The sequence below is a fragment of the Pleurodeles waltl genome, chromosome 4_2, assembly GCF_031143425.1.
Source record: "Pleurodeles waltl isolate 20211129_DDA chromosome 4_2, aPleWal1.hap1.20221129, whole genome shotgun sequence".
Taxonomy (NCBI): domain Eukaryota; kingdom Metazoa; phylum Chordata; class Amphibia; order Caudata; family Salamandridae; genus Pleurodeles; species Pleurodeles waltl.
Genome location: NC_090443.1, coordinates 160,962,015 through 160,974,568, shown reverse-complemented (window position 1 = coordinate 160,974,568; position 12,554 = coordinate 160,962,015). Strand labels below are relative to the sequence as shown.

The following is a 12,554-nucleotide window of genomic DNA, read 5'->3' as shown; positions in this document are numbered from 1 at the left end:
AGTCTGCCTGGGAGCGCCCTGGCTGAGCACTCCCAGACAATCCTGATGCTGCTTTGAGCAGCATCTGGATTGGCTGCAGGGCAAGCTGGGAGCCCGTGCCTGCCTCCAGTCATCAGAGGAGCGGGGCAAGGCACAGGAGCCAACGTAAGTTTATTTATTTTTTATTTTTTAACATTTTATTACTAACCCCCACGGTCCCCTGCCCCCCCATCCACGCCCGCCACCCCGCCCCTGCCCCTTCAACACCCGCGAGCCGTGACTGTTCAAACATATGAATTATTTGTAGGCATTAAAATTGGTTCAAAAAGAAACTGGGCCTATGCATGTTGCTGATCTCACACTGGATTAACAATTCACCAACATAATACGAATAACGATTGACTCCACAACACCTCTTCCAAGGATGGACCATTATGTCCTAAGGTTCTTCATTAGATTAGTTACTAGTCTGTCTGTAATTTTTAACACTGCAACGTCTAAATATAGAACATGGAAGCATGTTGATAGAAATGGTCTATTCAACATACTCTAGCTGCCCATTATAAAAAAATAAAAATTAAAAAAAAAGAATACTCAATTGAGTACTGGAATTATGAAAGCACCAGACATGATAGCACCATTGCAGACTGCAAAACACAAATTACCGTAGCCAAATGTTACACCACTGAGCTAAAGTGCTAAAATCTAGGGTAATTGTCTTGAAAGACATTAGGGAAGCTCTAAGCTAGGGGCAACAAAAGAGAGTACAAATCCAACCTTAATGTTTATCATAAAATGATCTGTCAGGCTTGGCGTAAACACTTTTCTCAACACATTGAGTTGAGTCAAAACTCTTCTAGCATGATCTTCAAAACTGTGAAGGAAATCATGCACCCCTCAGCTTGTGGGCAGTCTATCACCTACTACTCCATATTTCTGCATTGCACTTTCCACCTAGTTTAGAGACAAAATCAATAAAATGTATGATAATTTTGCCCCTCAGATGACCCTCGATTCCCATCAGTTCTATAGGGACAAGCCCAACTCTACTTCAGATTGATCTTTTTCTTCCTCCAAAGCCATTACCTTGCATACATTAGCAGAGAGTATGCAAGGTAACTAGTCATGTTTTCCTGAAGACCCATGTCCTTACTATAAATTTATATTCGAATTCACCATATTCAAATATCACTTAGCTGCCCTTTTTAACATGTCACTTGAGGCAGCAGAGTTTTCAGTTGCATGGTAACTTGCAAAAGTCTTCCTGTTACTCAAAATGCCTTCAGCTGATCCCTTGAATTTGGCTAATTATCGCCCTTTATCCCTGCTTTGATATCGGGACAAGGCTTTGGAAAGGATAATTAATGCTCAGTTATCATCCTTCTTGGAAGCCAACAATAAATGGAATCCTCGCAGTTAGGGTTTAGAGCGGCCCACAGTATGGAAACTGCCTTGTTAGCCGCTTGTGATGACATCAGACTCACTCTGGGTGAGGGCTAATTGGTTGAGGTCATCCTTCTTGAACTCTCTGCACCGTTTGACATGGTATCTCATACAACGCTGATTAAACGGTTGCATGAGAAGGGCTTTTTAAAATTCCCTTATGTTTCTTCAGTCTTTCCAATCTGGGAGTTCCCAGACCATCCATCTCTCTCCATTTAGATCAGAATCTGTGTTAGTGCTTTGGGGTGTCTTTTTGACCGCTCTTCCCTCAACCCCATGTTGTTCAAAATCTACATGGCCCCTTTGGAGGCCGTTATAAGAGCCAGTGGATTTGACATATTATCATATGCAGATGGTATGCAAATAATGATATTCATTACATATGATGCCAAAACCACTAGATATAATTTTAAGGACTGTTTTACCAACATAGCCACATGGGTGCAGGATCACTTTCTCAAATTAAATGGGGAGAAAATTGAAGTCATCCTTTTTGGAAGGGCTACTTCTATTTGGTTAGACAGCTGGTGGCCTAGTAGCCTTGGTTCTCCTCTTATCCCAAAAAAAACAGAAAAAGCCTAAGCATTATCATTGACCCTTTCAATTAAAGAGCAAGTTTCTGCTTTGTGTGGGGCCTGTTATGTGTTTTTCTCAGAATCTTTAGTTGGCTTCCAATACGCTACAGGAAAACTGTCTCCGGGCACTAATGACAAACCAACTTGATTACAGCAATTCCCTATATGTAGGCATGGAGAAATGTCTGTATATGTCTCCAAGTTATTTAAAATAAAATACAGCTGCCAGTATAATACCCAGTGTTCCTAACAGATCTCTTCATATTTCAACTTTGAAATCACTGCAGTGGCTGCCAGTCTGCAAGAGGGGAATCTTCAAGCTTCTTTGCCATGTGGGCAGAGCCCTCTATTCTTCTGGACCTTTATAGCAGAATACGTTTTTTCAGAGCCGGGCCAGGGCTCTTTGATCAGTAAATCAGGCCTTGGCCCATGTTAGGCGTATCCACCTGTCCAAAATGGAAGGCAGCTCTTTTTCTCATCTGACGGCTTATCACTGAAATACTCTTCCTTTGAATTAATGCTTTACTACGAGTGTGTATTTTTAGATAACTAATCAAGACCTGACTGATTTAATTTCCTATTGCTTTTTGCTCCTCATTGCATGGTGCTTTGGAATGGCATTTCACACCAGGATACCCCTTCGGTAATAAAACTTGAAGTAAGGCAGACGGTATGCCCGTCACTTTTGTGACAGACTAACCTGTCCATCATACAGGCACTTCCGTCCCTAAACCTGAGCGCTAATGAAAAATAGCCTGAGAAACAGCAAACAGAGCAGCATTCACAAAGAGTTCCAATCTGTAAAAGAATGCTAACACAGCAAGTGAATTATGTGGTATGAAGCAGAGTTGTAACCATGGACGCGCAGGGAAGGGGGTTCAGTATTAGTCCAGGATTGCTTATTATAACCTAAACTGGTCGAGTGCTTTTTGAAGAAGGAGTGAATTCCCTGGACTCAGGTAACAGTTATAACAAACCCTGTGAGACACAAAGTCAAACGGTTTGTGACAACAAAATCGTTGTAGGTATGTATTCAACCCATTTTGCTAGTTAGAAAAGGCTTTTGGTGACCTACAATGAATGACAATTAGGAAGGGGCACAGGGGGTCTTGAATAGCGACCGGGCCAATTAATAATCATGAGGTAGGTCATTATGTGGCCCCCTGCAATTGACATTTCACAATCAAGCACTGCAAAATCAGAGAGAGGTCGCAAAAGTTAGCACGAAATTTTGACCTCTGTTAAGGACCTAGGATTCGTCTGCTCGCTGCTTGCGAAATGTCATATAGATAAATTTAAAAAATCTTAAAAGAGGCTTAGAACCTGCCCATTACTTACCCATAGTTTCATTTGGTTGACTTCCACATCGCTCTGTATTCCACCCTTCGGATTGGTCAGCAGCTCCTCTGGGGCTCCAGCTTCCTTCCAGGCTTCGAGGTGAGTCTTTATCCCTGGAGCTTGCAAGTACTCCTTTTGGTAGCCAGTGACCTTACACTGGTCACAGGCTCCTGCAAGCAGTCATTTTATTTTTCAGTGACCGCCCTTCTCTTTAAATTTTACTTTTCGGTGCGGCCCCCCTTCTCTTTAAGCCGCTCAACTTGTCGGCGTGACCCCCCATCCCATTTTTTTCTGCATATATGTTTCTTCCCCCCTTCTCTTAAACCCAATTGTGTTTTCAGTTAATTTGCCCTCTCCGTGTATTCGTTTTCCCAAAGCCCCCTCTTGCTGTCCATTTTCATGCTGTCTCCTTGAGAGTACCATCATCCTACGTCGTTTGCTGCCTCCCTTTCCCCTCCTGCATCGTTTGCTGCGCTGTGTTGGTGATTGCAATGCACACAAGAAGTCAGGACAGTAATTGCCTGAATTCATTGCACTAGAAGCTGGAGTCTCACGGACCCCTTGGTAAATGCTGGGCTATATGTGACCGTAGCCGGAAAACTGTAAAACCCACAGCACACCTGGATACATTCAAACGCAAATAAAGGGACTTTTAGTAAAGCAGTTACTAACAGGAAAGAGGGTGTGGCGTAATGGCCTGCGCTGCCGATTCTGGAGATGGGGAGCCAGATTTGAGTCTTGGCATCAGCTCAAAATCTTGTGATTTGGGGGAAATCTCTTAATCTGCCTGAGCCTACAATAAATCAACATTTCTTCTGGTAGTGTAACAAGTGCTTTAAGACCTTCGGGTCGAGCTTGTACTATATAAAACTGAAACAAATGTTGAATTCTAGCAATAATTCCTCAAAACATGAGGGGTCTTGAAATATCTTACTTTCTACAAACATTTATTAAAGAATTTACAATTTAACATCAATGACAAGGAGGGCCTCTTCAGTAAACTAATTGTTTCAAATATCCTCAGCACAATACCTCTTTTTTGTTTTTGATCTACAAAATTTCTATACCGTTTTTATCATGATAGTCAGATTTCTGCTCCTGTTTCTTTTGCCCCTCATTCAAGAAAACAATGCTGCGGCATTATGGCGACAAACAGCCTCGCCTGCAGCAGGGCTCATTCCATCGCTGGGGCACTTCTCAGACTAGTGTATTCAATTGATGGTTGCTTCTTTAATGTGGCTACAGATGTTACCTCTACTTTCCAATATAAAACAGAGCAGGACGCGGGCACGACTTGGGCCATTTTCCTCGGCACCTCTCTTAGCAGGTGGTTTTCAAAGGGACTGTTTGCAGCATTTGTGTATTCTTCCTTTGTAAAATATTTCATAGTGATGAGATTTTTTTGATAAATGATAAAAAGTGCAAACTGAAGTGTGAAAAGGTCACAGTGAACCTAAAGTGATTTTTTTCAAAATTGTCTTTAATATAAATTTGCCAGGTTAAGTGATAAACTGTGTCATGTCAATTACATTCAAACAATTTGCCACTTTTTGAAGTTAATCATTTTGTTGGGACATAGACCCATGTGATTTATAAAAAAATATATACTTTGCCTGATCCAACGTGAACACCCACAAAAGGATAAAATTATGAAGCAGAGAAACAGATACCTATAATTTTTTCAAAGTTTGCATTCGAAAGGGCAATTTCATGGGGGGTGTCATACCAAAATGTTGAGTAATGTTATCGCTGTTGCTTACAACAGAGGGCATGTCTGTTTTCAAATTGTCAAAAGGAATACGGGGATTTACATGGTACACTTTGCGACCTGAATTGATCAAAGATGCTCACAGTTTCTTATAGATAAAGGAAGCAGGCACAGAATAGCTAAGTGAGTTGCCCAGCATCACAAGTGAGTATGGTTTATTTTTGCCATACCACAGAAACCTTACATGCTTGTTTTCAGCCACTCACCATTGCTTTCAAGAAACTCCCAACTGCCCATCCACCCTCCCCCGCCAGCCCGAGACTGCACACTTGGATTGCGTTATCCCCACCCCACAGTGCTTTTTTTTACATGTTGCACAGCAGCGGAGACTGCTGTGCAACATTGTTTAAAGGGAAAACATCGCTATAACATGGTGTCAAGGCTGGCCACATCAAAGTACTTTTTTTTTTTTATTTACTTGTTGTGCAACTCATAATAAAACATTGACAAAGTCTGTAGATTTGGCATAGGCGAAACATATTGGCTTTGCCAATGATTGTTTTATGTGTGACCCAAACCAGGACAGAATCGTTGATTTGGCCACAATATAATGCAAGAGCAACAGAAACCTTTCACGTTTGCAAGATATGAGACTCATTATTGAAGGCTAAACACCGGTTTTAATTCGAGGTGCAGGTAACCGGTAGTACATGACCGAAGCTACATGAGGTTCGCTAAGTTAGGTCAATACAAGAAGGGCTTATATTGGCAGTATTACAGCTTGCAACCAAGCCTGATGTAAGCATTGTGAAATGAGAAACAGCAACGTTGGAGTTACGTTTACTTTATAGTTCTAAGCAAAGCAATTGTTTTAGTTAAAGGTCAGAGTCATTGAAAAATTAGGACTACCCAGAGGGAGGATAGGACCGAACCTGTGTCACCTTGCACACCTGCTTGTGTTCCTGCTGAACAGAAAATATTCCAACGTCTTACTTTGTATTGTTCATGGCACATGCAGTCAGATACAGTTTCTAAAATATTAATATTTCCACAGTTTCCACAGTGTTTCATTTTAGTAGAAGGCAAATCAGATATTTAGATGGTTCCCAGTTTACAGCTGAATAACTGCGTCACAGAAAAATAGCGTTTTTTCCACGACCAATAATCAATAAAATTGTTTATTGTGACCTAATAAAATTCAAACTAGAACGACACATTTCACAGAGACCTCTGAACAACTTTCATTAAAACGAAACAAAGATCAGAAATATGTCTATGCCAGTGGAGAGCAAAGGTTTCAAGGCAATTTATTTCACCACTACGCCTTACTACTGCTGTACATCGCAGAACTGCAATAAAACTTTGTGGGTTGCTATTATTACACAGGCGTGAAACTAGATACATAAAAATCATTCTCTATGCAGACTTTTACTTTTAAACTAGGTGTCTCTATAATACTGGATTCTCCTTACAGAGAACAATTCTTAGGCAATGAAAGTCAAGATGTAGGTAACAATGCCCCACATTGACATGGAGTTTACATTGGACACTGTGCTCATGAATGGAGAACAGTTGTAATAGAATAACTGAAGACCATATAGAGTCACAGTTCTATACTGAAATATCTTTATGAATGTCTTTTCAAATATGTGCCATGCTCATGCAATCAATCAGTGTTTTCTAAAAGCATGTATAATCTGATACTTAAAAGGTGGTTCCCTCACTGGCACGTTCTCTACTTCCATGATTCTGCCCCAATCACCATCAACCCACTGTGCCTGCGGCTTTAGACGCATATCTATTCCCTTCATGGCTCCAGGCCCATTTAACCTTTACTCCCGTGAAACCACCCTCCATGACTTTACTTCATTGATTTGGGCTTCCACTGCCACTAGCCAAATGATTGGGGTGATGGCAGAGGCAGCTCCTCCATTATGGCGGAGGAGCGTTGTCTTGCGCCAGCATCAGCAGCTACAAAACCTTTACAAGAAAACGGTAATGAACTGTGTTTATTATTGTTTTCTTGTAAAGGGATCGGGCCACTGGAGTGGCGAGAAGTGAGGGGGAGTGCACAGCACTCCCCCTCAGTGCACATGTATGTTTAGCCGTCCGTCTCTGGCCAGCCAAACACACATGCACAGTAGGGTCTTCCCACCCCAGGAACACAGTTGCCAGGCTGCAGAGAGCATGCGCAGGCTAGCGGCGCATGGAAGGGACCATGCAGCATGCGGGGGGCACCGCTCCATCCGCTCCTCTGCTGCAGGCACAGGCTTCCAACCTGCCCTGCGGCCAATCATGACGGTGGTCAGAGCAGCATTAGAATTGGCTGGGAGCGCCCAGCCCGCACTCCCCCTCAGCACTTCCCCTCACTGCTCGTCACCCCCGTGGCCCCGCCCCTTTACAAGAAAATGATAACACAGTTTATTATTGTTTTCTTGTAAAGGTTTTGCAGCTGCCACTGCTGACAGGGGAGTGACACTCCTCCACCCTAACCGAAGAACCGCCCCTGCCGCTGATGTGTTAGAAATTTTGTCACAGTATTTCACTAAATCTTTGGTGCAGTTCCCAGACTGTCATGTTCCGAAGTGCAGCATATCACACAATAGACACCACCTAGCAGGCTGGCAACCCTAAGCCGGTTAACTGGTGGCCATCTTTTTGGGCCTGCGCATATGGCATTCCTAATAATACAGAAGGTGACAGCTCCCCCATCCTCTAAAAGGGACAGGGGTGAAGAGAAAGCCCTCCAAATAAGGTTTTAAGGTTGAAATTAGTGTTTTAAAACAACATATCATTACAAAGTCTCTGTGATCACCAGAATAACTGTTATAACTCCTGCAGTTTCTAAACATTCTCAATACAATAGCTCACAAATCGTCAGAAAAGTCAATTTGAATAAAAGATATCGTCTTGCACTCATTATTACCCAACTCACAGAAAGCCCATGTGAGAATATAGGAGTGCTTGGTGACAACAGAGCCAACATTAAGAAAAGGACCTCCTTAGCACTTCAGTCTTTTCAGCGCATTTACTCACAATTTCCAAATGTGCTTTTTAAATTTTAAAGAAAATTTCGGCCCAGCTCTAGCCATTTATTTGTACATACACACGAAGAAGGAATTCCCTCCCCTAGTGCCATCGTAAAAAGGGTAAAGTCAGCAATGGCAGGGGATGAGGTTTGGATTGCTTTTCCGGTAAGAAAAAACACAAAGAAAGGGATAAACGTATGTAACATTTGTATAAAAGCGCAGGCTCAGCTCACTGGGCACCCATGCATCTACCCACTTACGTGATGAAAAACGCAGCCAAGGGTGGCAGATGCGCTTTGAAGAGAGCAGAAATGGCAAAAACCGCGGAATCATGTAAAACGGCAATACAGATAATTACATTTTCTAGAGCAAGGTAACCTGTGATGACATTTAGATGAGTCTGAAACCTCTTTAAAATGTCATTAGCATACCTTCAATGCGGTTAACAGTCACAACATTGTATCGGAGGTCTATTGTGTTCGTGCTTTAAATAACTCAACTAATCCATATCATTAAGGAACAATTAATTAATAGCTAATTTCACAGGCAGCTTGCGTGCTACTGCATTGAATACCCCGGCAATCTATGAAATGTGCAATATTAACAAAAGCAATGGTCTTCACTGCAGTGCATTGTAATATAAGGAATGCCATGGCATGCAGTAGCCGATGCGCTGCTAGGATATACATGCCCACATACTCTCTCTAGATACCGAAAGGGACTACAGAATACATTGACAATTCCTTCACCTTGCCAGTTGACATGAATCGCCAATTTAGTGTGGTTTCCATGGTGACTGAAATGTGATGAATGCATGAAAAATACATCAGAGTAGAAGGGGATTACCAGTGAAAAAGATTAAAGTGCCTAACCTTAATGTCTGTGTCAGGGGTGACAAAGTCCTTCAGGTATTCAATGGGGCCCATCAGGTAAGGGCAGTGATCTGAGAAAACCTGTAGGATATTAAGAAAGAGAAATTAAGCATCAAACAGTAAACATTCCGAGTACTGGTCTTAATTGCCCTTTGATTTCAAAATGAAAAAATTAGGCAATTTTCCACTGAATTCCTGACAAACGCCCTCAGGTGTAGCACACTTAATCACAAGAAATTCAGCTTCTCTTTCTTTTAAATATTCTGGTTATTCATGACATATTTAACTGTATGTCATTAATCTTATTTTAATTCCTCATACGTACCTTCAAGGAGCTAAGTGACATCACAGAGTATGAAAGTGCCTGTTTTATCCTGCAGGATTTTACTGACAGTTTATACTGTACACACACACACACATGCCAAGGCGACATTCAACGGGAATTTATTTTTTTCTTTGTATTTATCCTTGATGAAACTGGCCAGTCCTCTCTTAAGGACCTTCTTCAGAGAAAGGATAATTATAATTACCCATCAGATGACTCTCGGGAAGGGTTAACAGTGGGTGAGTGCAGGGTTAGGAGTGGGTGAGTGTTGTATCAGAGGTGTCTGAATGTTGTGTGAGTGCAAGGTGCGCAGTGCGTGGGTCTAAGGTGAGTGGTTTATAAATGCAAGGTCTCTTTGGAGGGTAAGTACCAGGATGACGGGTGCCCAAGGGCAAGGTGAGTGGTGTCTGTGCAAAATGTGAGCAGTGTATGAGTGCAGGGTGAGCAGTGTGTGGATGCAGGGTGAGCACACTGTGTGCAGGGTGAATGGTGAGAATTTGTAGGGTCAAAGCTATGTGCAGTGTGAGCAATGAGTATGCAGAACGGATGGTGGGTAAGTGTGCGTGGTGAAAGATGTGTGTGCAAGATAAGAGGTGTATGGATGTAGGGTGAGTAGTTTCTGAGTGCAGGGTGAGCTGTGTCTTGACTGCAGGGTAAGTGGTGTCTTAAGTCAAAGGTGAGCGGTGTCTGTGTGCAGATTAAGCAGTGCATTTGTAAACCTGTGTCTGTTGGGTGTGCCGAATGAGCAGTATGTCAGTATGTAAAATGGACAGTGACTGAGTACAAGATGAGCTGTGACTCAGTGTAGGGTAAGAAGTGTCCGATTGCAGGGTGAATGGTGTGTGAGGCAGGGTGAGAAGTCAATGTGAGTGGTGTGTCAGTGCAGGGTAGAAGCAATGTAAGCAGGCAGTTGGGTGCAAATTGATGGGTGGGTGAGTATAGAATGAGCATTGCATGAGTACAGGGTCTGAGGTGTGTGAGTGTAATTTAAGGTGTGAGAGTGTGCAGGGTGAGCAGTGTGCAAGTGTGCAGGGTGAACAATCTGCAATTGTGCAGGGTGTGGGTAGAGTTTGTAGTGTGAGAGCATGCAATATGAGCAGTGTGTGTAGTGTGAGTGGTATGTGTGTAAGGCTGAGCAGTGTGTGAGGGCAGAGAGACAGCTGTGAGTATTGAGAGTGAGAGGTGGGTGAGTGAAAGGTTAGCAGTCAGTGTAAGTGGTGTTTTAGTGGGATTTGAATGCATGGCAGAGTGTGTGAGTTGTATTTGAGTGCAGACTGACCAGTGTCTGGCTTTGGGGTGAGTGGTGTCTAGGTGCAGGGTGAGTAATGGGTAGAATGTGAGAGGTTGATGAGAGGTTGGTGCATGTAGCATGAGTGGTAGATGAGTGTTGATTGTCCATAGAATGTGTAGTGCAAGAATGAAGGGTACCGCCGTGTGACCACAGGATAAGTGTAGAATAAGTGATGTCAGTTTTTAGTGAGTGTGCCGAGTGAGCAGTGAATGAATGTGTAGAATGAGTGGTGTCTGACAGCAGGATGAGAAGTGTCTGAGTTCAGGGCAAATGATGCGTGAGTATGCATGGTGAGCAGTGTGTGAGTCAGGGTGAGCGATCAGTAGTAATGGTATGTTAGTGTGTGAATGTAGAGTGAGGTATGTGAGTAGGTGGGTGAGTGCAGGATGAGAGATGGGTGGGTGCAGGGGGAGAGTTTTGCGAGTACAGGATGTGAGAGGTGTGAGTGCAATTTGAGAGGTATGTGATTAATTTGAGAGGTGTGTGAGTGCAATTTGAGAAGTGTGTGAGTATGGGGTTTAGTGGTGTGAGAGAGCAAGGTGAGCAGTGTGTGAGGGATTAGGGTGAGTGGTGTGTGAGGTGAGGGTCTGCACTGCATGAGAATGTAGCTGAGCAATGCGTGTATGTTAGGTGAATGATATATAAGAGCAGGGTGAGTGATGTGTGAGGGTAGGGTGGGCAGTGTGTGAGGACAGGGTGAATGGTGTGTGAGTGGCAATCAAAGCCCATCAAAGCCAGGTCTATTGACATTGTCAGTGTTTGTTTTTAAATGCATTAGCATCTGCCATCGAGTAGTCCAGCAAAATATCCTAATTTCCAGCAACCCCACTTTCTAGATATGCTCATTTGCGTAATTTACAATCTGGATATGCCTGCCTTTTTAGTATCCCCACTCTCCGCTGTTGCTTGTTGTGGAAGAGTGGTGGTGGTGGTGGTGGTGGGGGGGGGGGGGGGGTGATGAGATTCGTTTTTTACTTTGACTCCAAAATTTTGAATTCTTTATCGACCACCATCGAATCGAAGCCCATCCTCAAACTCTTCTGTAAATAGGTAAGGACCTGGCATTCACTACTAGAAAATCTGTGAAAGCTGCTGTCTCTCAATACTGGTATCACCCTGTTCTAGCAAAATTATATCACCAAAAACCACCAGTAAACTTTATGAATGCATTTTCATTCATTCATTTTTCATTCACTAGGGAGATAGACCCATTCAGAATATTTGGTCCTGATTTTAAGTGAAACAGTACTCAGCGGGTATATACCGTCCGGAGTAAATACCAATCACCCGGAGTGAGGTATTCTATTCAGTAGGAATACTAAATAGGCTGATTCCAATTGCTTAACAGAACAATGGGGAATTCAATGTGAAGAAAGATTATAACCACACCTATGTCTGCATGTATCACAATTTTCTTTTTCTTTTCCCCCTATTAAAGATGGCAGGTTTGAAGTACCAAACTTCATCAGAGGGAAATTGTGTTGTGCGGACATTAATCAACAGCTCGTAATTTCAATCCAGTAGAAAATCTTGTTTCGCAACCGTCAAAATAATCCCAAAAACTGTTCTCTGACCTTGTTGTCAGGACAGAACGCTCCCCCCGCCGCACAGCGCACTCTGCAGGTGCTCTGTCCCTGACTGCCGCTGCTGCCCGTGTTCGAGGCCCTCCTCCACCCGCAGGCCCCCGCCTGCGCCTCATCCCTGGTGGCCCAGTGGTGGGCAGTAAGGTTTGCTTCTGTTGTGTCTGTTTCCTCACCGTCTCTCCCTGTTATGCCCACTGTATTCTCTATATTATAATCACGTTGTCACTGTTATTCAATCCGTGCCCTTTGTGCTGCCTCTGGTTGTCCTAGTATCTGTATCTGTTAACTAGTAGTCTCTTTATTTTTGTCCTCTCTGTGTGCTTGTTCCGCTTCTTGCTCTCTCCCCTTGCGCATCTCCCTCCTCCTCTGACCCCCCCCGCCCCCAATCCAGCGCCATCCGGCCGCTTCCCT

General features: G+C 43.2%; 1 protein-coding gene across 2 annotated transcripts in view; it reads right to left on the bottom strand.

Moving 5' to 3' along the window:
- The window catches only part of NCKAP1L (NCK associated protein 1 like), a 1,641,522-nt gene that overhangs the window by 674,931 nt on the left and 954,037 nt on the right, over positions 1-12,554 (bottom strand). For both annotated transcript variants that reach the window (XM_069231027.1, XM_069231028.1), the window contains exon 26: positions 8,945-9,025. In XM_069231027.1, coding sequence (XP_069087128.1) covers positions 8,945-9,025 — 81 coding nt within the window. The remainder of the gene's footprint in view (positions 1-8,944; positions 9,026-12,554) is intronic.